The sequence below is a fragment of the Pelobates fuscus genome, chromosome 6 (genome assembly GCF_036172605.1).
Source record: "Pelobates fuscus isolate aPelFus1 chromosome 6, aPelFus1.pri, whole genome shotgun sequence".
Classification (NCBI taxonomy): domain Eukaryota; kingdom Metazoa; phylum Chordata; class Amphibia; order Anura; family Pelobatidae; genus Pelobates; species Pelobates fuscus.
The window spans coordinates 296,689,276-296,717,247 of NC_086322.1; the positions used below are offsets into that span (position 1 = coordinate 296,689,276).

At 42.5% G+C, this 27,972-nt stretch overlaps 1 protein-coding gene across 1 annotated transcript in view; it reads right to left on the reverse strand.

Moving 5' to 3' along the window:
• Window positions 1–25,594, reverse strand: part of CASS4 (Cas scaffold protein family member 4) — a 58,097-nt gene extending 32,503 nt beyond the window's left edge. Inside the window, exon 1 of the mRNA XM_063425652.1 lies at window positions 25,414–25,594. Within this exon, the coding sequence (XP_063281722.1) occupies window positions 25,414–25,425 (12 nt within the window). The 5' untranslated portion in view covers window positions 25,426–25,594. The remainder of the gene's footprint in view (window positions 1–25,413) is intronic.
• Between the last annotated feature and the right edge of the window lie 2,378 nt (window positions 25,595–27,972).

Sequence of the window (27,972 nt, forward strand, 5' to 3'; positions counted from 1 at the left end):
CTTGGTTTTGCACCCCTCCCTGTCACAGGTGCCTCATCCCTGGGCCCTATCTAGCGTTGTACTGCAGAGAACTCGAGATGGATGTTTTTCCCAAGTGAGTAGCTCATTTAGCAGACATTTGGCTGTCAGAGTAGGACCTGCCAAAGATGGGGTACATTGGCGTTGTGGCAGGCTTATGCAATGTATGATCATATAATGTAACTAAACCCCCATTATTTTTTGCCTAGATTAGGTGTTTTAAAAAAAAAAAAAAAACTAACAAAATCTGTTTAGTAGATAAGGGAGTGTGCGCTGGCTTTTCATTTTTATTTTACTTCAAGTGGCTCAACCACACTGTTGACCCCTGCGACCGTGGGCCTACATAACTTCGGGTGCCGCGCAGTCGCTGGGTGAACGTTACAGCGCTCCCCTCCTGCTGGTAACTACATGTAGCACGGCTGAGTGGACCGCGATCTGACAGGAAGTGCTCACTGAGAGAGCACTTAATATTGGTACCATAACCACTACAATGCTCTAGCGTGGGTATGGTACTTAAAGTATTAATGTAATAGCAATGATTGTGTCACACAGGAATATACACAATATCAGGTATAAAGTGTAAAGATAATCTGATATAGTAAGTACACCCCTGTATGTTCAGTAAGCCAGTAGAGCGTGGTTGAGGTATCTCCTGTCCTAGCCACATGTGACAATATTATTTCTCACAGAATCTCTATATGGATCTATGAGATAACCATAAATTAAATGACAATAAAAGGGACATTCCAGTCTGGAGTTGACTTAAAGGGACACCCCAGAACCCTAAAGCACTTCGGCAAATTCCATTTCATAAAAAAGTTGCTTATAAGAGAAATCTTTACTTCTATGAATTAACTTAGAAACACCCCTAAAACTAACAGCCAGTAAGGTTTCCAGTAGCCTTAGTATAACTCTTTCACTGGGCGATAGCTGAATTTGATTGGCGCGTTTGCGCTAATTGCTGTGCATGCGCTAATGCGCTAAGTGCATCCAGACAGAATAGGAGACTGTTGTCTCTGAAAGTCTCACTGGGGTGTGGAGATCAGTGAGAGAGGACTTGCCGATGATTAAAAATCTAATCAATATTTCATGTTTTGGTCTATGGAGCGTCCCTTCGAAAAAAATGTTTATCTATCTATCTATTATTTATCTATTTATTATTGCTATTTATAAAGCGCCAACAGATTCCGCAGCGCTGTACAATTAGTGGAGAAACATACAATATACACAGACAAATACAAGAGGTAAGAGAGCCCTGCCCGTAAGCTGATATCTATCTATCTGTCTGTCTGTCTATCTACCTATCTCTTTATCTATCTATCTATCTATCTTACGTCTGTCTGTCTGTCTATCTATCTTTATCTGTCTATCTATCTAACGTCTGTTACCATTTCTGCCTACAGTAAGGTCCTATTTCAGGCTATTTTGTAAAACTGGTCTACATAAACCGCTTGTTTTTATTTTTATATTATGGTTTCACACTTGGTTATATCTTTTTCCTGGCATTACAAGATAGCACGCAGTTGCTGTCACAGGAAACAAGTGACGACTAATTTTGAAGCCAAAGACGGGAATGGAATGACAAGTAAATAAGTAAATTAACTCTCTTTGACTTGTTCTCATATATAAGACTTTGATGATGTGTATCTAGCATTCATATGCTGCAGGGTTCTTCAATGATTAATCACTTCCCTCCTGCCTCTCTTGAGCACTTTGTCTTGCAGAGCAACATATGCGGCAGACCTGGATGTGTCCCATGTCTACTAGTTTAACCCCTTAAGGACACATGACATGTGTGACATGTCATGATTCCCTTTTATTCCAGAAGTTTGGTCCTTAAGGGGTTAAAAAACAGCCCTGCACTAGAGTAAGCTTCGTCAGTTATTGCGTATAGAACGCCATCATATTCACAATGCTGTTCAATGGGTAAAAGAGACACACACGCAATGATAACTACAGGTACTGGTAATGATGGACCCGTACAAGAGAGCTTACACTCTAAAGTTTTCTATTGGATAATCAAAAACGGGAATATTGGTGGTAACAAACCGAATCAGGCATTTATGAAAGGCTGTGGTAATGATGATGAATATCAGGCAAGAAAAACATTGATGGTTCCGGATAAAAAGTGTTGTGTTCTGAAACGTGATCCAATTACTGAAATAAATGGGACAGTCACCATGAGACGTATTGTATTTGTGACTCAGCCCAATTTTCATTTTTTATTCCCAAAAACTTTTCAGAAGGGACACTTTTTATACACCATCTCCAGTGTTTCTGTCTCGTCTCCTCAACATACTGTGTTCAATGAAAGAAAAGGGCAAAGCTTTCAGCTTATAATAACGATTGTCAAGGAACCAAAATGGGGGCACCCAGTTACAGGAGAGAGATAAATATACACATAGCCGTGTGTATTTCTACATTTAATTGGATTCCTCAAACCTCACAAACACATATCTGTTAAATATAGAGGACAAGTAAGCATTATGTTAAAATTCTTGGGAAGTGACCGTCCCCCTATAAGGCAACGAATAAAACCAATAAAGGGCACAGGGCAATACAGGTGATCTAAACAGAAAAGAGACATCTAATTTAGGAAAGGCTTGCCACTGGCAGTTTTCAGTAACTCCAACGTCTGATTGACTCAAACGGCAACAATAGAATATTCTGCCTTTTAAGCAGCTCATTAACAGATGACTGCAGTGCGAGGATATAAAGCAATTATCATTTTAATCCACTAAAGCTGTCTCTAATGTGTTTAAGGATGATAGAACCGTCCACTATTCTTGCCTCCAAGACTGCTTTAGTTATGGGATCATCATGCGGGGCTTGTTAACGCTGTTTATCACCAGTGATAATGTCTTGTGCCAAGTCAACGCACATTAACAAACTAGAAATATTTGTCGCAACGTTAAATCCAAATAACAAAATATCCTGCGAATACAGTTGAAAAGTCTAATTGATTTCAGACCAGCTCTTTTAACCTAGAGATTTCAGTTTGGTTTTAATTTGTTATAATTATTTTGGACATTAGTCGATAACCCTGTAAGTCTTACAAGTCATCTGCAATCACAGATTGGTGGGGCTTGATCCTGCCTAACTATTTAAGTTAAAGAAACATAAACTGATGAAAATAATGAAATGCTATGGAATATATGGAATTACTCCTAATAAAACTTTAAACCACACATTTTTTTTACAGAGATTAGATCTCTCAGCGTTCAGTCGAAGTTGTATACTTTGTAAAATGAAAGTGTCGAGTGTATTCAAATCCTATCTGTACTCAATAACTTTTGAAAACGAATAAAAAATGAAATACCAGTAAACATTGCGAGATACAAACTGATCAATCATTAAAAAAATATCTCAACTAGACCACAAGCTGGTGAACTTAAGGAACTGGCAGCCTGCTTTTCTACCCTACCATTACCTTTTGTGTCTCTATACCCCACTCCCTCTAACATGTAAGCTCACTGAGCAGGGCCCTCAATCCCTCTGTTACTGTGTCACTATACCCCACTGCCTCTAGCATGTAAACTCACTGAGCAGGGCCCTCAATCTTTCTGTTACTGTGTCACTATACCCCACTCCCTCTAGCATGTAAACTCACTGAGCAGGCCCTCAATCCCTCTGTTACTGTGTCACTATACCCCACTCCCTCTAACATGTAAACTCACTGAGCAGGCCCTCAATCCCTCTGTTACTGTGGCACTATACCCCACTCCCTCTAGCATGTAAACTCACTGAGCAGGGCCTCATTCCCTCTGTTACTGTGTCACTATACCCCACTCCCTCTAGCATGTAAGCTCACTGAGCAAGGCCCTCAATCCCTCTGTTACTGTGTCACTATACACCACTACCTCTAACATGTAAACTCACTGAGCAGGGCCCTCAATCCCTCTGTTACTGTGTCACTATACCCCACTCCCTCTAACATGTAGACTCACTGAGCAGGCCCTCAATCCCTCTGTTACTGTGTCTCTATACCCCACTCCCTCTAGCATGTAAGCTCATTGAGCAGGCCCTCAATCCCTCTGTTACTGTGTCACTATACCCCACTCCCTCTAACATGTAAAATCACTGAGCAGGGCCCTCAATCCCTCTGTTACTGTGTCACTATACCCCACTCCCTCTAACATGTAAAATCACTGAGCAGGGCCCTCAATCCCTCTGTTACTGTGTCACTATACCCCACTCCCTCTAACATGTAAACTCACTAAGCAGGGCCTCGATCCCCCTGTTACTGTGTCACTATACCCCACTCCCTCTAGCATGTAAACTCACTGAGCAGGGCCCTCAATCCCTCTGTTACTGTGTCACTATACCCCACTCCCTCTAACATGTAAACTCACTGAGCAGGGCCTCGATCCCTCTGTTACTGTGTCACTATACCCCACTCCCTCTAGCATGTAAACTCACTGAGCAGGGCCCTCAATCCCTCTGTTACTGTGTCACTATACCCCACTCCCTCTAACATGTAAACTCACTGAGCAGGGCCCTCAATCCCTCTGTTACTGTGTCACTATACCCCACTCCCTCTAGCATGTAAGCTCACTGAGCAAGGCCCTCAATCCCTCTGTTACTGTGTCACTATACACCACTACCTCTAACATGTAAACTCACTGAGCAGGGCCCTCAATCCCTCTGTTACTGTGTCACTATACCCCACTCCCTCTAACATGTAGACTCACTGAGCAGGCCCTCAATCCCTCTGTTACTGTGTCTCTATACCCCACTCCCTCTAGCATGTAAGCTCATTGAGCAGGCCCTCAATCCCTCTGTTACTGTGTCACTATACCCCACTCCCTCTAACATGTAAAATCACTGAGCAGGGCCCTCAATCCCTCTGTTACTGTGTCACTATACCCCACTCCCTCTAACATGTAAAATCACTGAGCAGGGCCCTCAATCCCTCTGTTACTGTGTCACTATACCCCACTCCCTCTAACATGTAAACTCACTAAGCAGGGCCTCGATCCCCCTGTTACTGTGTCACTATACCCCACTCCCTCTAGCATGTAAACTCACTGAGCAGGGCCCTCAATCCCTCTGTTACTGTGTCACTATACCCCACTCCCTCTAACATGTAAACTCACTGAGCAGGGCCTCGATCCCTCTGTTACTGTGTCACTATACCCCACTCCCTCTAGCATGTAAACTCACTGAGCAGGGCCCTCAATCCCTCTGTTACTGTGTCACTATACCCCACTCCCTCTAACATGTAAACTCACTGAGCAGGGCCCTCAATCCCTCTGTTACTGTGTCACTATACCCCACTCCCTCTAACATGTAAGCTCATTGAGCAGGGCCCTCAATCCCTCTGTTACTGTGTCACTATACCCCACTCCCTCTAGCATGTAAACTCACTGAGCAGGGCCCTCAATCCCTCTGTTACTGTGTCACTATACCCCACTCCCTCTAACATGTAAACTCACTGAGCAGGGCCTCGATCCCTCTGTTACTGTGTCACTATACCCCACTCCCTCTAGCATGTAAACTCACTGAGCAGGGCCCTCAATCCCTCTGTTACTGTGTCACTATACCCCACTCCCTCTAACATGTAAACTCACTGAGCAGGGCCTCGATCCCTCTGTTACTGTGTCACTATACCCCACTCCCTCTAGCATGTAAACTCACTGAGCAGGGCCCTCAATCCCTCTGTTACTGTGTCACTATACCCCACTCCCTCTAACATGTAAACTCACTGAGCAGGGCCCTCAATCCCTCTGTTACTGTGTCACTATACCCCACTCCCTCTAACATGTAAGCTCATTGAGCAGGGCCCTCAATCCCTCTGTTACTGTGTCACTATACCCCACTCCCTCTAGCATGTAAACTCACTGAGCAGGGCCCTCAATCCCTCTGTTACTGTGTCACTATACCCCACTCCCTCTAACATGTAAACTCACTGAGCAGGGCCCTCAATCCCTCTGTTCCTGTGTGTCCAACTTGTCTGGTTACAAATACTTGTCTGTTAGTCCACCCATTGTACAGCGCTGTGGAACTTGTTGGCGCTTTATAACTAATAATAATAATAATAATGGGTTCCTATTTCCAGTAGCCATTTTAATTTCATAAGTTCATAAAATTTCAAAATAACTGTGTCATGATTGGGATAGGAACCATATCGCTTGTTTGAGCGGGGTCCTTTTCATCATATTGTTACTGTAAGTTTTTGTAATTGTCTCATTTATTGTTTAATCTCCCCTCCAATAATATTGTAAAGCGCTACAAAATCTGTTGGCGCTATATAAATGCTCATAATAAATAAATATCAAACAAACCAGGAACACAGCAGAGGAGCGACTATCCATGTATTGGTCCTTAGAATGGCCGGGCTAACAGAGCACAGAGTAGGAGTAATAGCTGACGTCAAGGATAGACGTAAACAGGATAAATGGATACAAGCCAAGGTCAAAGCAGTACAGAGGTCAGGATAAACGTTAAACAAAGCAAGAGTCAAATACCAAAGAACCTCATAGTACAAGAACACACTATTGGGCTAAGTAGAACAACAACAGGACAACAATGAGTGCGACAGGTGAGTATAAATAGGTAGGGCTTGTCTCCTATTGGGAAACATAATTTTTGAGTTCCAGATAACTCATGGGTGGTACAAAACCGTATCAGCCCAATTCAGTTCCATGAATACATCATTCAGGCGCAAACACATGCAGGCGCGTATAAAAGCAAGTGCATCGAAGGCGTGCAGCATCCGGGAGAATGCCGGAGGAATCTGGTAAGACCCAAGCAACCCTGACAAATTGTTACTATCACGGCATCATGATAGGTTGACATTAGCAGTACTTATTGGGTAGGAAAATACTCTTGCTGGTGAATTTTAATGAGACGACAGATGAAAACCACGCCTTCTAGAAAAAGCAAGAGTTTGGAAAAAAAAATCTTACTCAGTTTAGAATTGTCAACAGATTTGATCCAAAACAACCCATTCCATTCTCACTATCTAATAGCTTGATACTCTCTAATTTGGCATGAAATATTCTGACATTTTACAATATGGACTCCAGCTAATTTAGTAAAACACCAAAGTATGTCAAGGTAGGTCTCTAAAGACCAGGTACCAACAGATTGCCACTGGTTCTTAATAAATGAAAAAATATTCACGATATTTAATTTAAGGATAATAATCTAAGAGATTTTTAAAATAGTTTTAAAAAAAAAACACAATTTGCAGCCACGCGATTATGTGTATTTTCTGTGTTTGAACGTTGTTTAACCCCTTAAGGACCAAACTTCTGAAATAAAAGGGAATCATGACATGTCACACACGTCATGTGTCCTTAAGGGGTTAAAAGGTTGCTTAATCCATATATGAGGTCAATGTATGTAAATTTCTTTAAATGGTGATAGAGAAGTGTTATCCTGATTGGATTGCCAGCATTGTCCCGTGCTCTTGGAATAGTAATTAGATTTATATATAAGAAGTACTTAGACGACCTGGAGTCAGCTATTAGAAGCTGAGGACCTTTCAGGATGAAGAGGTTTAAAGAGATTTGCATGTGCTGATGTCTCCGAAACCATTACGCAGTAATACGTACAGATTTTTCCATTACCATTTTTTAAAATAAATAAATTATATTTTACTACAGACGTTGTCATGGTGACGAAACAGACACAAAGTTAAAATATGTGAAGAATCCTACAGATTTCTACTGAAAGACATTTTGGTCCATAAGTACTCTACCACGTAGACTTGGAGATTAGTTCCAGACCAAACCAAAATACAGCCGAATGTTGCCCTGATCGGGTGTCTACCAGAATTCCGAGCTGAAGTATACCAGATTTACGGACAAAATGATATGTGTAATGCTGGGATGGGGGTCAATATTCTGAATGTTGCTAGTGGTGCCAAAAAAGAGAAGATTAATGGCTAGCGGACAATCACCAAATGTGGATTTTATTCACAGATTAAGTGAAGTGACCGAAGGAAGGAAACAAGGGGAACAGTAAAAATCTATAATTATATATTATATATTGAATAAATAAATATATTTTTACTGTTCCTTCTCCTATTCCATCTATTGGTTACTTTTTTCTCACTTGGTTTCTTCTCCTGATTTGGTTTCTGAATCGAGATCTCACCGAATAACGGAACAATTTTCGATCTTTGCAAAACAAAAACATTCGGCAGAACGGATATTTCTCGTCCTGCACAAGCCTACTACCATCTACAAGTGACACTGGATTTATACAATTGCGACTTACAGAAACCTGGGTCAAAGTTCTAGAATTGGAACTCTAGTCATGATAATTGGTGCCATCAGGAGGGCAATTCGGGGCAATTGCAGCTTCGGTCGAATATTTTTTTTTGAAATTATTTAGTATTTTTGGATACATTTTTAAACATGTTTCAAAATGTTGAAATATTTTTTTGTGATGTTAAATCATTTTAAAACCTTTTCCAAAAATATGAAATCAAAGTTTACATCGGGTTCCATTGTAATTGTTCTATTTTTAGGACTGTTCCGTTTGTCTGTTAGCAACACTGTTATAAATCTTCCTCACATCCTCTGTGTAATAAACACTCAGTATCCAGAGAAGCTGCGTTGGTAGATATGGCAAAGCACGTAACACGGGGCAATATAATTAGTTTAAGCACAGTCACACAGAAAGCAAAATAGAGAATTTTTATTTATTTTTTTCCTCTTTTTGAAATCCGTAGCAACTATAAGAAGAAGAATAACAAAAAGGATACGCCAAATGCTGAACTTTTTTTAATGTCTTTACTATATTCGTGTCAGTCAGTGCTGTCCATATATGGGTACTTCCTTGAGGAAATTAGTCTGTTGTGTCGCCATAAGAAATCAAATGAATAAGTCAGATATTACGCCATCACTTTCTACTGGCAGTACGGTGATGGAGAGTCACTCATATTGTGGTAGATATGAGTAAGAGGCATATTGGGCCGACCCACTACGGCAGGAACATTTGCACAGAATATCTGTCCAATCACGGATCTCCATGAACATCCTATAAGTTATATGTTATTAAACATTAGAGATAGAGATGGAGGGAAAAAACTTCAATACCCAGCACAACCCAGGTTATCCCGTTGTACAGCGCTACGGAATTTGCTGGTGCTATATAAATAATAAAATAATAATAATATATAAGATGACAGCTCAGACGGTACACGAGAAATGCAATCAGTACAAGTCAAGAAAATAAACTAATATAAACATTTAGCAGCATAATAGGTCTGATTCCTGATTATAGTAGTGATGATAGTAGTCTGTCTCTCCTGTAATCTAGTGCCCGCTGCCCTGCCCTGTGGATTTAGTTGCACAAATGCACAGAACTCAGTCAGCCATCTAGTGGTGAAAGTGCAGATGACCTTGGTAGAAACAGAATGTGAGGGCAGATAAGAACCATTTGACCCATCTAGTCTGCCCACTGTTACACTTTTATGTGTGTAAGTAACAAGGAAAAGCAAAGCATATATTGCCACTCTATATCCACTTCATAAAGATTTTAAAAATCCCTTAATGCATACTTACTTTTTATCACCTATTATCATGTCTATACTGTGCTTGCTTTAGCTGCAATGTATACGTACTGCACTTACTGTACCACCCTCTACTGTAAAGTATTTATATATAAATATAATATACATACTGCACTTACTGTACCTCCCTCTATCGTAATGTAACCTGTAAAGTGCTGAGTACACCTGTTAGCGCTATATAAATAAAATATACATACACTGTATACCTACTGCACTTACTGTACCTCCCTCTACTGTAATGTAACCTGTAAAGTGCTGAGTACACCTGTTGGCGCTATATAAATAAAATAAACATACACTGTATACCTACTGCACTTACTGTACCTCCCTCTACTGTAATGTAACCTGTAAAGTGCTGAGTACACCTGTTAGCGCTATATAAATAAAATATACATACACTGTATACCTACTGCACTTACTGTACCTCCCTCTACTGTAATGTAACCTGTAAAGTGCTGAGTACACCTGTTGGCGCTATATAAATAAAATATACATACACTGTATACCTACTGCACTTACTGTACCTCCCTCTACTGTAATGTAACCTGTAAAGTGCTGAGTACACCTGTTAGTGCTATATAAATAAAATATACATACACTGTATACCTACTGCGCTAACTGTACCTCCCTCTACTGTAATGTAACCTGTAAAGTGGCGAGTACACCTGTTGGCGCTATATAAATAAAATAAACATACACTGTATACCTACTGCACTTACTGTACCTCCCTCTACTGTAATGTAACCTGTAAAGTGCTGAGTACACCTGTTAGCGCTATATAAATAAAATATACATACACTGTATACCTACTGCACTTACTGTACCTCCCTCTACTGTAATGTAACCTGTAAAGTGCCGAGTACACCTGTTAGCCCTATATAAATAAAATATACATACACTGTATACCTACTGCACTTACTGTACCTCCCTCTACTGTAATGTAACCTGTAAAGTGCTGAGTACACCTGTTACCGCTATATAAATAAAATATACATACACTGTATACCTACTGCGCTAACTGTACCTCCCTCTACTGTAATGTAACCTGTAAAATGCTGAGTACACCTGTTGGCGCTATATAAATAAAATAAACATACACTGTATACCTACTGCACTTACTGTACCCCCCTCTACTGTAATGTAACCTGTAAAGTGCTGAGTACACCTGTTAGCACTATATAAATATAATATACATACACTGTATACCTACTGCACTTACTGTACCTCCCTCTACTGTAATGTAACCTGTAAAGTGCTGGGTACACCTGTTAGTCCTATATAAATAAAATATACATACACTGTATACCTACTGCACTTACTGTACCTCCCTCTACTGTAATGTAACCTGTAAAGTGCTGAGTACACCTGTTAGTGCTATATAAATAAAATATACATACACTGTATACCTACTGCACTTATTGTACCTCCCTCTACTGTAATGTAACCTGTAAAGTGCTGAGTACACCTGTTAGCGCTATATAAATAAAATATACATACACTGTATGCCTACTGTACTTACTGTACCTCCCTCTACTGTATGTAACCTGTAAAGTGCCGAGTACACCTGTTAGCGCTATATAACTATAATATACATACACTGTATACCTACTGCACTTACTGTACCTCCCTCTACTGTAATGTAACCTGTAAAGTGCTGAGTACACCTGTTAGCACTATATAAATATAATATACATACACTGTATACCTACTGCACTTACTGTATCTCCCTCTACTGTAATGTAACCTGCAAAGTGCTGAGTACACCTGTTAGCGCTATATAACTATAATATACATACACTGTATACCTACTGCACTTACTGTACCTCCCTCTACTGTAATGTAACCTGTAAAGTGCTGAGTACACCTGTTAGTCCTATATAAATAAAATATACATACACTGTATACCTACTGCACTTATTGTACCTCCCTCTACTGTAATGTAACCTGCAAAGTGCTGAGTACACCTGTTAGCGCTATATAACTATAATATACATACACTGTATACCTACTGCACTTACTGTACCTCCCTCTACTGTAATGTAACCTGTAAAGTGCTGAGTACACCTGTTAGCGCTATATAAATATAATATACATACACTGTATACCTACTGCACTTACTGTACCTCCCTCTACTGTAATGTAACCTGTAAAGTGCTGGGTACACCTGTTAGTCCTATATAAATAAAATATACATACACTGTATACCTACTGCACTTACTGTACCTCCCTCTACTGTAATGTAACCTGCAAAGTGCTGAGTACACCTGTTAGCGCTATATAATATAATATACATACACTGTATACCTACTGCACTTACTGTACCTCCCTCTACTGTAATGTAACCTGTAAAGTGCTGGGTACACCTGTTAGTCCTATATAAATAAAATATACATACACTGTATATGTACTGCACTTACTGTACCTCCCTCTACTGTAATGTAACCTGCAAAGTGCTGAGTACACCTGTTAGCGCTATATAACTATAATATACATACACTGTATACCTACTGCACTTACTGTACCTCCCTCTACTGTAATGTAACCTGCAAAGTGCTGAGTACACCTGTTAGCGCTATATAACTATAATATACATGCACTGTAAATGTACTGCACTTGTTTGTTTTGTTTCCTATTGTACTGCGCTGCTGAATATGTTGGTGCTATATAAATGGTAATTTATTGTTTCTGGTGATTGTCAATGCCTTATTCAGTCGTGTTATTTCGAAACATGCCGGTTGCTCTTTAAGGAGCCATCCGCTCCTTCCCTCCTCCCAATCTAGCCTGGTATCAGTGGCAATTAATCCATAGTTGAGCCTGTGTCATAAAACAATGCAGGGGATTGATATCTGCCTCCCAGCATTCCAGCTCCCTGACTCTATCACTGCAGATTGGGATCTCACTGCTGCCTCTTTCAAGTGAATGTTTGTAATGTGGCAGATAAGCTTCAGTCATTCCTAAATGCTTCTGGAGAGCGACCCAAGAATTTCTGGAATGGGAAAAAAAATAACACGATTTTTCCTTCAGTAAATACAAATACAGGCTAGACCTCCGAGGGCGAATGCTTTTTATTTTGGTAACCTCAGCTCACTCCTAAGGTTTAGATAGGATTCCTTATCATCCGTTCAGAGAACCTTCACTGTGTCTTTGGTTAATTGGACAATGCTATAAATACAGGTATCTATCTATATCTATGGCAAAGCATCATGGGAGATGTAGTCCACAACACCTGGAGCGGTTAAGATTAGGTATCCCTGCTCCAGATGATCAAGTTGAAAGGTTTTTCCACATTAATGTAGCTGCTGTTGATCCAAAGGAAAGTAAAAAAAATATATTTTTTTTTATTATTTTTTATTTATTTATTTATAAAAGCATTTTACCAAGGTTATAAACAATGGAATGAGTAGAATTAAAAGGATTTTTTTTTTGTAAATTCAGCTAATGATATTCAGATAAAAATAAATAAATTCAAAGATGCGATTTTTCCATTTCACAATTTGGACTAAATTAAGTCATTTCCTTACTAATTTTCCAACGTCACCATTTAATGACCAAATTAATTATTATTATTATTATTATTATTATTGACATTTATTTAATGCCAACTTATTCCGCAGCGCTTTACAATATTATAAAAGGGGGGAATATTACAATAAATGAGACAATTACAAAATGTTAAAAGAGCAACAGGTCGATGAGGACCCTGTTCAAACAATGACCGAGTATCCCTCGAGAACAAGTGGGAGGGGGAATCAGTCATCAGTCAGCTATTAAATGGATACTGTGTTTCAAAAAGTCTAATTATTTTATTTTTATTCATTCTTTGTGCGTATCTATAGATTTTTTTTAGTTATTTTTAAGTTAGGGTCTCCCCTTTTTTATGCCACATTCCATCAATCAAATGTTACTCAGAATTGCAATAAGCACAAGATGGCTCAGTCCTGGCTCAGACTGTTGAGACTTACAGTCCACTGAAACTAGCGTGCCATAGTTTGTGTTTTCTTAGTCCTAGGGCAACATATTCACTGAGCCGTCAAACAGAAACAAAAAGATAAACCACTTAAAGTAAGCTGACAATGGGAGTGGACGCTATTAGTGTTTATTAATGTTTTGGAGTGGGGCAAACAAGCATGTAAGCAGATTAAAACGAAGAGCTTCCTTTTTTCAGTTAGCAAAACAAATACAAAAGTCACACATTTCGGGGGAAAGTCTTCGTTTTAATTTGGGGGTCCCACGGCTACAGGAATGTTGAGTTAAAAGTCTAAAAATTGTGTGAATTAATCTGAACTGCCCACTGATGACGCGAGTGCTACCATTTCTCAGCAAATTGCCAAATTGTTATTATTATTATTATAAGCATTATTAGCATTTTTATATAGCGCCAACATATTCCGCGGCGCTGTACATTTATAGAATGGGGCTATCTGACAACAAGGAATTGACATACAGAATGTAGCAGAGAAACGAGATGAAGAAGGTGGTTGTGTTATAAAACATAAGAATAATAGAGAGCTTTTGTGTTACTTCTCAGTAAGGGGTTAATATACGTGGGGTTAAGGTAACAGGACCAGTTAGCAAGTTGCAGCTCTAGTGAAAGAATGAGTCAGGGGATCCCTAAACTCATAGTCATAATGTGTAATTATTTAATCCCACTCACTCCATACTCTTTGGATTTAATAATATTGTACATCTAGAATATTCTTACTATCTAGCTGACACGTCATAGCGGATGTTCCTGCGTAAACACAGGTGATTTAGCTGTGAATATTCATAGGATTAACTTTTAGTTACTTACATAGACTAATATGAGATTTTTTTATTTCTTTTTTTAAAACACTGTTTAGTAGATATACCCACAATGAAAACATGCATGCGGTTCATTTTGCCTTTTTTTTTTTTTTATTGGGGTTATATCTAAAAACAACTTGTAAAAACAGCAGATCTCTTGTCTGCTGCCCTTACAAGCCCTCCTCTTCTAACCCCGCCCAGACTTTCTGTAGCTGTCCAATCACAAACTTCCCAATGCAGCTTAATGAGAAGCAGGTGGTCTGAGCAATTAGTGCCTTCTCAGTTTAACTCCATTGAGCTAACCAAACCAGGAAGTAACAGGACCTCTTGTCTGATTGACAGCCAGGGGGGTGTAACCAGAGTGACAATTTCTATAGTAATTTGCACGTTCTTGAAATGAAAAAAAAAAATAGAACACACTCTTAACACACTTAAGGAAGATAAAGTGATAAAGTGCTTTTTGGGTCTGGAGTGATCCTTTAAGACCCTTGTGTCAAATAGTAAAATATAATTAGTTTTAAAAGCAGCATTAGGAATGGCATGAGACAAAAGAGTTTTGGTGTTAAATAGCTTATTAAATGACTGTATTCTGAGACGGTCGGTGGTTATGGTAAATATAAGTGGTGAGGCTGCATTAATCTCTCATTTTTCCTCTATGGTTTTGTGTGTTTGTGTGTCACGCTTCTTTGCTAATTTGATGATTTCTCCTTCCCAGCTCGACTAATTGGCATTTTAATGCAATTTCAAGTTCTCTAAATAGCCCAATGGCAAGTGAGTCTAATTATTATTTTCTACTATTTCCTTAAATCAAATATTTGATACTGTATCTTTAGTGCCAGTTCCAGCGTGTCTAATTTACATTAATTCTATCACCACATGAACAGCGAGTGGTAGGAGACAGAGCCTTTGTTCATTTTAGAATGGCATGTGGAGGGATGTGGTTTCTCTGAGGTGTTACAGTCACATTTAATATCAGATAGAATATAGAATGTTGTAGATAAATAGTGACTCGTTGCTCTGACGACACTAATTAAACAAATCTGTAGCTTGTGTGGCTGGTGGTATTCTTGCAAATAAATCTTTGAGTATAAGATCGGTAAATCAAACCATTATTGCCTTGGGCTTATTCACTAAACTGTGAGAATTTTGGAGACCTGCCAAAGGAATTAATAATCAACTGTTTTACAAACTTTCTTCGAATTATTCACAAAAGTGAGAAGTTTAAGGCCGAACAGCCGAACTTAAAGCACAGCTGAAGTTTTCAGTTTCGGCTATTTTGACTTTAAATCTGAAATTTACTTTAAATTCTCCATGAGTTTTCACTTTACTGGACATAACCCCATCTGTCTCTGATCAATGAACCTGTATTGATCATATAGTAATAGTTCATAAGCCAGCAGGCAGTTCCTGACTCACCTTGGACACAGTTTGCTGTTACTTGATTGGGTACCATGCCAAGATGACAGGGTTGCGTGCCAACATGATGGCGTACCATGTCAAGGTGACATAGTACCATGCCCAGGTAATGGGGTAACATGCCAAGGTGATAGGGTACCAGGCCAATGTAATGGGATTCCAGGTCAAAGTGAAAGAGTAACATGCCACGGTCATCAGATGCCCTTTCCTATAGCTCACATGTGCAGGAGTCCGGGTACATGCCAATTGCTTTTTGTACAGGGTACAGCAGGAATCTACTGGCATACAGCAGTCTCCTCTGAACTTTGAGTTTCACAGTATCACGTTTTATCATGACCTACATCACTCTACCTTACTCTGGAGAAAGTCAATAAGACCCAAAACACAGTGGTTTAGAGAGCTAGGAGTACCGTACCGCTGGACTACTCCTAGGTCACACTGGGTCACCCTGGAAGGCAAACTGCTCAAGGCTACAGTTTTCCTGTCTGCACTCAGATCGGGGGACAGATCACATGATACTCGGCTAGAACGTATGTCACTAACATGTGACTGATATGTAAAGCACTGTTTAAATTTGTTTATAACTTCGTCTTGTATAATTGAAAAAAAAAAATGAGCACAACAATATTAATAATGCCGTGTTAATGGTCAATGTCTGCATATAAGTCTGCAATTGTGTTTTAAATCATCACCTGCAAAAAAACAGATTTACAAAAACAAAAAAATATATAGAATGTAAAAAGCACAGTGAAAAAAAAAATCTGAACTCTGATGGGAGTTTCTGGCAAAATTGATAAATGCAAAGCGTCAAAATGCCCGTAGGCAAATATCGTAGACCGCTACTTAAATTTTTTTTCTCAGCTTATCAATTTTATAAGTGGTTAGTTTTTGAAAGAATAATTTAAAGAAAAATCGATTGACATCCCCTGTTGGGAAGCATTCGATTGGCTGTAATCATCCATCACCATGGAGACCAGCGCCAGGGGATATAAAGTGAGTAAAACTTACCTGTTTAACCCGTGATGGGGGTGACGGACACCTGCTTAGGGACAGGAGCATTATAGCGTTAGGAATACGTTTGTTTTCTTAACGCTATCGTTTTCCTTTAAGATCCATCATAAACAAACGTCTCTTGGCCTATTGCAAATGGTGAGATAAATCTGTTTTAAATTTGACGACTGAGCTTAAACACATAGTTTGACCCCCTCTTTTATAAACACTTTGTTTGATCAAATGCCTTCTGCAGGCAACGGGGTCCTTAATCACAGCACTTTCTGGCCTTTTGCTAAATCAAAGCCTTTATCCTGCAATGGAGATCTCGCTGGTAATGTGGAAATAATTGTTCTAAGCTAGATTTGCCAAGAATACGTACTGCTTGATATCCTCTCCACATGGTATTTGGAAATATGTGTATAATACAGCACAGACGATGACAGGCGGAGAGGTTATGGAGCAAGCAGGATACATTCTGATATGATTTTACAGCATTCCGTGTGATACAGGGACCTCCTCCCAGAGATTTCGTAATGCGTAGGGGAGACAAGCTAGGTGACCCCATTTGCATTCCTTCAGCTTATTTACTTTGTGCAACACATTTATTACCCTGGAACTCATTTAAAGGGATAACGTATTATGACAGCTCATTATATTATTACAGCTTATTGTATTATTACAGCACAGTATGCTATAACAGCTTATTAATAAAAACAAAGTATTTAACCAGGAAAGGTACATTCAGATTACTCTGGTTTTCAAGTACGTCCTGGGGATATTACTTTTTCCCAATATCCAGGGGTTCTGAACTATTACCCAATTTAAAGGTACTCATTTTATCTACCTCGGAAGGATGAAGGGCTGAGTCAAGCCTGCCGGGATTTGATGATGCATTAGCTCACTTAGCTATCTCACCAGCTAATATTGTATGATTACAGCTCATTGTATGATTACAGCTCATTGTATTATTACTGCCTAGTGTATTATTACAGCTCATTGTATTATTGCAGCTCAGTGTATTATTACAGCTCAGTGTATTATTACAGCTCATTGTATCGTTACAGCTCATTATATTATTACAGCTCATTGTATTATTACACCACAGTGTGCTATAACAGCTCATTGTATTATTACTGCCTAGTGTATTATTACAGCTCATTATATTATTACAGCTCAGTGTATTATTACAGCTCAGTGTATTATTACAGCTCATTGTATCGTTACAGCTCATTATATTATTACAGCTCAGTGTATTATTACAGCTCAGTGTATTATTACAGCTCATTGTATCGTTACAGCTCATTATATTATTACAGCTCATTGTATTATTACACCACAGTGTGCTATAACAGCTTATTGTATTATTACAGCTCAGTGTATTATTACAGCTTATTGTATTATTACAGCTCGATGTATTATTACAGCTTATTGTATTAAGCTCATTGTATTATTACAGCTCAATGTATTATTACAGTTCAGTGTATTTTTACAGCCTTTTGTATTATTACAGCTCATTGTATTATTACAGCTCACTGTATTAATACAGCGCATTGTTATTACAGCTCAGTGTATTATTACAGATTTTGCATTAATACAGCGCATTGTGTTATTACAGCTCAGTGTATTATTACAGCTCATTGTATTATAACAGCTCACTCTATCATTACAGCTTATTGTATTATTACAGCTCAATATATGAATGGTTGACAATGCCATCTAGAGACCATCCTCTCCTGGACTACATCAATAATGTAGAATCAAGGAATTGTCAATGTCAATTCCTTTCAACTCTGACAGCCGTTATTGGCTGAGAACCCTGGGCTAATCAACCCTCAGCAGGGGCGGACTGACCGGTCGGGCACTTCGGACATGGTCCGAGGGCCCGGCCGGGAGGGGGGCCCGCCCTCAGGGGGCCCGGCCGCCCCTTTAAATGCTGCAGCCGCCTGAGCGCTCTCTTAAGAGCGCTCAGGCGGCTGCAGCTTCTCACCTCCCCTCCCCGTAGCGTGGCCGAGCTGCTCTGCGTCCGCGGTGCCGGCCGGAGTGATAGGAAGGTGCACACACACTGAGTGTGCACCTTCCTGTCAGTCCGGCCGGGTACAGGAAACAGAAACTCCTGTTCCGCGCGGAACAGGAGTTTCTGTTTCCTGTACCCGGCCGGACTGACAGGAAGGTGCACACTCAGTGTGTGTGCACCTTCCTATCAATCCGGTCGGCACCGCGGACGCAGAGCAGCTCGGCCACGCTACGGGGAGGGGGTAAAAAGAGGGAGGGAGGGAGGGGAGGGGGGGGGAGTTAAAAGAGAGAGGGGGGGGAGTTAAAAGAGAGAGGGGGGGAGTTAAAAGAGAGAGGGGGGGAGTTAAAAGAGAGAGGGGGGGGAGTTAAAAGAGAGAGGGAGGGGGGGTTAAAAGAGAGAGGGGGGGTTAAAAGAGGGAGGGGGGGTTAAAAGAGAGAGGGAGGGGGGGTTAAAAGAGAGAGGGAGGGGGGGTAAAAAGAGAGAGGGAGGGGGGGTTAAAAGAGAGAGGGAGGGGGGTTAAAAGAGAAAGGGAGGGGGGGTTGTTAAAAGAGATGGGTTAAAAGAGAGAGGGAGGGGGGTTTAAAAGAGGGAGGGGGGTTAAAAGAGAGAGGGGGGGGTTAAAAGAGGGAGGGGGGGTTAAAAGAGAGAGGAGGGGTTAAAAGAGAGAGGGAGGGGAGGTTAAAAGAGAGAGGGGAGGTTAAAAGAGAGAGGGGGTAAAAAGAGAGAGGGAGGGGGGTAAGAAGAGAGGGGGTAAGAAGAGGGAGGGGGGGTAAGAAGAGGGAGGGGGTAAGAAGAGAGAGAGGGGGTAAGAAGGGAGGGGGGAGTAAGAAGAGGGGGAGGGGGAGTAAAAGAGGAAGGGGGGAGTAAGAAGAGGGGGAGGGGAGAGTAAGAAATGGGGGGAGGGGGTAAGAAGAGGGGAGATTAAGAAGAGAGGGGGGAGTAAAGGGGGTAAGAAGAGGGGAGGGGGGAGTAAAAAGCGGAAGGGGGAGTAAGAAGAGGGGGGAGGGGGGTAAGAAGAGCGGGGAGGGGGTAAGAAGAGGGAGGGAGGGAGGGGAGGGGAGGGGGGGGAGTTAAAAGAGAGAGGGGGGGGAGTTAAAAGAGAGAGGGGGGAGTTAAAAGAGAGAGGGGGGAGTTAAAAGAGAGAGGGGGGGGAGTTAAAAGAGAGAGGGAGGGGGGGTTAAAAGAGAGAGGGGGGGTTAAAAGAGGGAGGGGGGGGTTAAAAGAGAGAGGGAGGGGGGGTTAAAAGAGAGAGGGAGGGGGGGGTAAAAAGAGAGAGGGAGGGGGGGTTAAAAGAGAAAGGGAGGGGGGGTAAAAAGAGAGAGGGAGGGGGGTTAAAAGAGAAAGGGAGGGGGGGTTGTTAAAAGAGATGGGTTAAAAGAGAGAGGGAGGGGGGTTTAAAAGAGGGAGGGGGGTTAAAAGAGAGAGGGAGGGGGGGTTAAAAGAGGGAGGGGGGGTTAAAAGAGAGAGGAGGGGTTAAAGAGAGAGGAGGGGTTAAAAGAGAGAGGGAGGGGAGGTTAAAAGAGAGAGGGGAGGTTAAAAGAGAGAGGGGGTAAAAAGAGAGAGGGAGGGGGGTAAGAAGAGAGGGGGTAAGAAGAGGGAGGGGGGGTAAGAAGAGGGGGGAGGGGGTAAGAAGAGGGAGGGGGGGGAGTTAAAAGAGAGAGGGGGGGAGTTAAAAGAGAGAGGGGGGAGTTAAAAGAGAGAGGGGGGAGTTAAAAGAGAGAGGGGGAGTTAAAAGAGAGAGGGAGGGGGGGTTAAAAGAGAGAGGGGGGGTTAAAAGAGGGAGGGGGGGTTAAAAGAGAGAGGGAGGGGGGGTTAAAAGAGAGAGGGAGGGGGGTAAAAAGAGAGAGGGAGGGGGGGTTAAAAGAGAGAGGGAGGGGGGGGTAAAAAGAGAGAGGGAGGGGGGTTAAAAGAGAAAGGGAGGGGGGGTTGTTAAAAGAGATGGGTTAAAAGAGAGAGGGAGTGGGGTTTAAAAGAGGGAGGGGGGTTAAAAGAGAGAGGGAGGGGGGGTTAAAAGAGGGAGGGGGGGTTAAAAGAGAGAGGAGGGGTTAAAAGAGAGAGGGAGGGGAGGTTAAAAGAGAGAGGGGAGGTTAAAAGAGAGAGGGGGTTAAAAGAGAGAGGGAGGGGGGTAAAAAGAGAGAGGGAGGGGGGTAAGAAGAGAGGGGGTAAGAAGAGGGAGGGGGGGTAAGAAGAGGGAGGGGGTAAGAAGAGAGAGAGGGGGTAAGAAGGGAGGGGGGAGTAAGAAGAGGGGGAGGGGAGAGTAAGAAGAGGGGGGAGGGGGTAAGAAGAGGGGAGATTAAGAAGAGAGGGGGGAGTAAAGGGGGTAAGAAGAGGGGAGGGGGGAGTAAAAAGCGGAAGGGGGAGTAAGAAGAGGGGGGAGGGGGTAAGAAGAGCGGGGAGGGGGTAAGAAGAGGGGGGAGGGGGTAAGAAGAGGGGGGAGTAAGAAGAGGGAGGAGTAAGAAGAGGTGGGAGTAAGAAGAGGGGGAGGGGGAGTAAGAAGATGGGGAGAGTAAGAAGGGGGAGTAAGGAGAGGGGGAGGGGGGAGTAAGAAGAGGGGAGAGTAAGAATGGGGGTAAGAAGAGAGTGGGAGTAAGAAGGGGGTAAGAAGAGGGGGAGGGGGGGTAAGAAGAGGGGGAGGGGGGAGTAAGAGGAGGGTAATTGCCCCCTCCCCTGTCCGCAGGCACCGTGCGGGCAGCCGGCAGGGGAGGGAGGAAGAGAGGACCCGGGAGCTCAGCCTGCAGCTCCTCTGGGTCCTTCTTGCGCGAGCACAGATCGTTGCCGCGGTTACCACGGCAACGTTACAGCTCTTGCAAGAGTAAACTCTAGCCCTGGAGCTACGGGCTAGAGTTCACTCTCAACACTGTGACCACCAGGTATTCCTGGTGGTCGCAGTGGTGAGAGTGAACTTTAGCCCCATAAACACACTGCCCCCACACCATACACATTCACACACTGCCCCCCATACACACACACTGCCCCCACACACACCATACACACACACTGCCCCCACACACACCATACACATTTACACACATTGCCTCACACACACATACACTGCCCACCCATACACACACAGCCCCCCATACTAACATTGCCACACACATACACAGCCCCCTCGTACACACATTGCCCCACACACCCTACACATTCACACACTACACCCCCTCACACACACTGAACCTTTCACACAGACTGCACCCCTTACACATTGCACCCCTGCTCCTATACCCTACTACAGCCTCATATCCCAGCAGACCCCAGATAAGTTGTCAAACTGTTCTTAAACGGTTTGACTACTTACTCTGAGAGGGGGGCCCGGCCCTCCTGGCACCATAACGACTACACAGAGTAGTAGTGGTTATTGTGCATGGATTATTTCTTTAAATAATCTACGAGTGCCCCAGTAGCCAGCAAGCCAGCCAGCCCACAGGCTGGCCAGTAGACAGCCAGCCAGCCTACAGGCCACCAGTTAGGCTTAAAGCCAGCAACCCCACAGCCTGCCAACCGCAGCCAGCAAGCCACAGCCTGCCAGCCAGCAAGCCACAGCCTGCCAGCCACAGCCAGCAAGCCCACAGCCTGCCAGCCGCAGCCAGCAAGCCCACAGCCTGCCAGCAGTAGCCAGTAAGCCCACAGCCTGCCAGCAAGCCCACAGCCTGCCAGCCGCAGCCAGTAAGCCCACAGCCTTCCAGCAAGCCCACAGCCTGCCAGCCGCCGCCAGCAAGCCCACAGCCTGCCGGCAGTAGCCAGCAAGCCCACAGCCTGCCAGCAAGCCCACAGCCTGCCAGCCGCAGCCAGTAAGCCCACAGCCTTCCAGCAAGCCCACAGACTGCCAGCCAGCAACAGTAATTAAGGTAAGAGGAGCTAACTTGGCCTAGGTATCAGCGAGCTATGTTGTGTTGCTATATTGTGAATAGGAACCAGAGTGTTGGAGAGACCCCCCTCCAGGCCCCATTAGACTCCATTGTAGTCTCTAATGGGACCTGGAGGAAATTCTTTCTAACACACTCTCTAAAGGACACTGAGATAGCCTCTGCTAGAATGCTCCCCCCTCCATGGCCCATTAGCCCTCAATTGTAGTCTCTACTGGGGCCTGGAGGCGACTGTTTCCAGCAGGGACACTGAGATGGCCTCTGTTAGAAAGACCCCCTTCCAAGCCTGTTAGACTCCATTGTAGTCTCTAATAGGGCCTGGAGGGGATTCTTTCTAACACACTCTCTAAAGGACACTGAGATAGCCTCTGCTAGAAAGACCCCCCTCCATGGCCCATTAGCCCTCAATTGTAGTCTCTACTGGGGCCTTGAAGGGATTATTGCACTTTTGTTCCGTGTGTCTAAAGATTGTGTAGGGTGTGGCTGGAGGCGGTGCATGGAGGCGGGACATGGGTGGCGCTTGCTGCGGAGTATGGGTGGGGCCTGTAAGGGGGCCCTTGATTTATTTTGCCCGGGGGCCCTGAGGGTTCTCAGTCCGCCCCTGACCCTCAGTACTCTCAGCCATCCAGGTTAAACAAAACTAACATTACTAATGTGAAAATATGAAGTTTGAATTCTGAGTGTGGTCTCTGGGTGCGGTGGACGTCAATCAGAGACCCTGGCTGTGGAGCTCTGTTATACACTCAGACACATTACTGGGAGTATTATTGTTGTGGAGCTCTGTTATACACTCAGACACATTACTGGGAGTATTATTGCTGTGGAGCTCTGTTATACACTCAGACACATTACTGGGAGTATTATTGCTGTGGAGCTCTGTTATACACTCAGACACATTACTGGGAGTATTATTGCTGTGGAGCTCTGTTATACACTCAGACACATTACTGGGAGTATTATTGCTGTGGGGCTCTGTTATATACTCAGACACATTACTGGGAGTATTATTGCTGTGGAGCTCTGTTATACACTCAGACACATTACTGGGAGTATTATTGCTGTGGAGCTCTGTTATACACTCAGACACATTACTGGGAGTATTATTGCTGTGGAGCTCTGTCATACACCCAGACACATTACTGGGAGTATTATTGCTGTGGAGCTCTGTTATACACTCAGACACATTACTGGGAATATTATTGCTGTGGAGCTCTGTTACACACTCAGGCACATTACTGGGAGTATTATTGCTGTCTAGCTCTGTGATACACTCAGACACATTACTGGGAGTATGATTGCGGTGGAGCTCTGTGATACACACAGACACATTACTGGGAGTATTATTGCTGTGAAGCTCTGTGATACACACAGACACATTACTGGGAGTATTATTGCTGTGGAGCTCTGTTATACACTCAGACACATTACTGGGAGTATTATTGCTGTGGAGCTCTGTTATACACTCAGACACATTACTGGGAGTATTATTGCTGTGGAGCTCTGTGATACACACAGACACATTACTGGGAGTATTATTGCTGTGGAGCTCTGTTATACACTCAGACACATTACTGGGAGTATTATTGCTGTGGAGCTTTGTTATACACTCAGACACATTACTGGGAGTATGATTGCTGTGGAGCTCTGTGATACACACAGACACATTACTGGGAGTATTATTGCTGTGGAGCTCTGTTATACACCCAGACACATTACTGGGAGTATTATTGCTGTGGAGCTCTGTTATACACTCAGACACATTACTGGGAGTATTATTGCTGTGGAGCTCTGTTATACACTCAGACACATTACTGGGAGTATTATTGCTGTGGAGCTCTGTTATACACTCAGACACATTACTGGGAGTATTATTGCTGTGGAGCTCTGTTATACACTCAGACACATTACTGGGAGTATTATTGCTGTGGAGCTCTGTTATACACTCAGACACATTACTGGGAGTATTATTGCTGTGGGGCTCTGTGATACACTCAGATACATTACTGGGAGTATTATTGCTGTGGAGCTCTGTTATACACTCAGACACATTACTGGGAGCATTATTGCTGTGGAGCTCTGTTATATACTCGGACACATTACTGGGAGTATTATTGGTGTGGAGCTCTGTTATACACTCAGACACATTACTGGGAGTATTATTGCTGTGGAGCTCTGTTATACACTCAGACACATTACTGGGAGTATTATTACTGTGGAGCTCTGTTATACACTCAGACACATTACTGGGAGTATTATTGCTGTGGAGCTCTGTTATACACTCAGACACATTACTGGGAGTATTATTGCTGTGGAGCTCTGTTATACACTCAGACACATTACTGGGAGTATTATTGCTGTGGAGCTCTGTTATACAATCAGACACATTACTGGGAGTATTATTACTGTGGGGCTCTGTTATTCACTCAGACACATTACTGGGAGTATTATTGCTGTGGAGCTCCGTTATACACTCAGTCACATTACTGGGAGTATTATTGCTGTGGAGCTCTGTTATACACTCACACACACTTACAATATGGAGCTCCTAGAAAAGAGGGACAGGGGGCAATATAAGGACTGTGCCTCCTAAATAGGGACACTTGGGAGGTAGGCTTTGGTTTAGAAAGGCACATCATATTTATTATTCTGCAGGCAACTACCTTCAGTAAATATTTGAATCTAACAGTCCTGTTTTCTTCTGTACAATGAAGACCCCTCCAGTGTAAAAAAGAGTCATCAACACAGTCTCGTCTTTTTAACTGTCCATGTCAGAAACAAAGGTTAAGAACACTTACATTTTTCATCATATTTAGGAGCTGGTGGTGATCAGCTGTCGGGCAGTGCCAATCTTTCCCACTCTGTCTCGAGTCCAGCGTTCATGAGCAGAGCACGCTGGTGTCTTGCACCGTCATTAGGAACTCAGCTGCAGAACATCTGCTGAAGAATAACTTAGTGCAGGAAGTTACTGGCTAGGTGGACCGTCTCTGCAACAAACGATAAGGAAGGAGGAGAGAAAAAGCATATTGCAAACCCTCGCTCTCACAACAAATGTTGAAACAGAATCAGTTTGTACAAAAAGAATTACCTTTATTCGTCACTTGAACTGAAGACAGGAGATCGTCTGGCGGGTGTGATTGTGGGTAGAGTGATAAAGGATGCTCTTAGCTAGTCTAGAAGAGTCGTCTGGGTGTGTATTTCCCTCGTGTTTCTAACTAAATGTTCTAACTATATAATAACAATATTACATTAGTTATACATAAAAAAAAAATGTAAGTTGGAGGGTGTCATTGACTCCGATTCCCAAAACATATCCTAGAACGATTTGGTACGCATAGTTTATATTTAATTTTTAATTTTGTTTTCATTTATCTGCATATTAGTGTAATGTAACTGTTACGAGACTATCCTAACTAAGTGGAGAAGACTTCTCGTTGCCTCGCTGTGGTTCTTGCCTTCCCCTAGCAGACCACTACCAGCAACCTATCTACGCAGGCTAGGTCCTCCGGAGCAGTCTAACAACTCTGGCCGGACACGTGGAACTAGTCGTTGGCTTGGAACTCAGCCCCATAGCCAGTCAAACCTTTAGCCGGGTGGCGACCTATATTGTGCATAGGGTCTTTGCGCCACCACCACCTCAATGGAGACATTGCTTGGAATGTGATGGTCTGTGGGTGCAGGCGAAGGGAAGTTTTAATTACCTGAAACCTGTCCCTCGTGGCCGCTGTCATTTTGATACGGTTCATCCGCTTTAGCTGTACTCTCGCACATACGGGAATGCTATTTGTTTTTGGAGAGGGGAGTTCCAGAGCCGCTTTAAGACAAGTTGTTCATCACGTTTTGTTCTTCTGTGCTTATAATAGTTTCTTAAAATATACATCTAGGGCACCCAGAGCCAAATCTCTGCTGACGCATACGTAATAAGTTTTAAGTTTTACTTTTGCATTATCCTTTCAAAGACATCCAACCTTGGATGGTAATGATTGGCTGAAGGTGCTGAGAGTAGGTTATTATTAATGTGGGCATTTATATAGCACAACTTATTCCACAGCGCTTCACAATATTGGCAAAAGAGGGAAATTTAACAATAAACGGGAGAATTACAAAATGTTATAGGAACAATAGGTAGATGCTTACAGTTTCAAGGAGGTGGAGTATAAAAACACGATAGGAGAGCAAGGGGGACAGCAAGCAAACAACAAGGTAAGAAAGCAGCACAACTGGAGGTGACAGTGGAGTGTGGCCCTTTATGAGAGAGCAAGAGACAGGTTTGTGAAATAGAAGTTACTCCAGGAGGAGATCTTTTCTGAAGAGATGGGTTTTGAGGGACTTCTTAAATGATTGAAGACTAGGAGAGAGTTTGGTGGGGTAGACAGGCTGTTCCAAAGGAAAGGAGCCGCACACAAGTCGTCAGCAAGCGCTAGTTAACAATAAGGGTACCAGCAGCAGACAAAAACAGTACACAACCAATAAACACAGAGTCAGGTAATGAGTCACTCCCATAGATTCCACACAATCCCTCTTCTTAGTTGATAATTGAGTTAATTACTGTATCAACTCAATTATCTCCAAACAAAATTATTATTTTTTATACATTTCAAGAAGTACCCCAAAAACCTATCATACTCCCACAATTAAGACATCTCCTACTGAAAAATCACCCAAATCGGTTCAGGGGTTCGACAATTCTATGGAGATCTTAGGTTTACCGAACGCACACGCGCTATAAGCCAAAAATTGTTCCATGCGTTTGGGCTGTGCGGTTGGTCTACGTTCGAGAGTCTGAAATACACGAAATTGCATATAAAAATGGTTCATTATGGTGCCTTAGTTCATTGAAATCATCTCATTCATGTGATTCCTTTCACCGAATGCCACTCTGTTCCCCTGAGTTTACACAAACTTACACGAAAATGGAAGTCGCTGCGGTGTTCGTGCCTTTGAGTGTCCGATTTGGGTTCCAGATACTCAACAACCAAACCCCGCTGGTGAAGTTCGTATTATAAGATGACCCAGTTGGTTCGTGTGTTTGTGGTTAATCAAGTGTGAACAAGGTTAGGAAGGTCAATTTACGCCACGCTCCTCTCATGGGTGGCCTGGTTGTTCGGTACTTAGTTCGTTTGTCAAACTATATACGAAAAGTCAGCTGAAAGAGGGCTCTTATCGAACAACCAGATGAAAAGATACAATGTAATAACTTGTTACTTGTTTCCCCAAGTAACGAACAGTAGCAATCCTAGGAAAATAAATAAAAAAGGGGTATGGACTGCCCCTAGTACAAAAAAGGGTACTGTTGCAAAGCCCATTCCACTACAGTTAGTATTTTGAATTGACTCCTATAGGTTACAGGAAGCCAA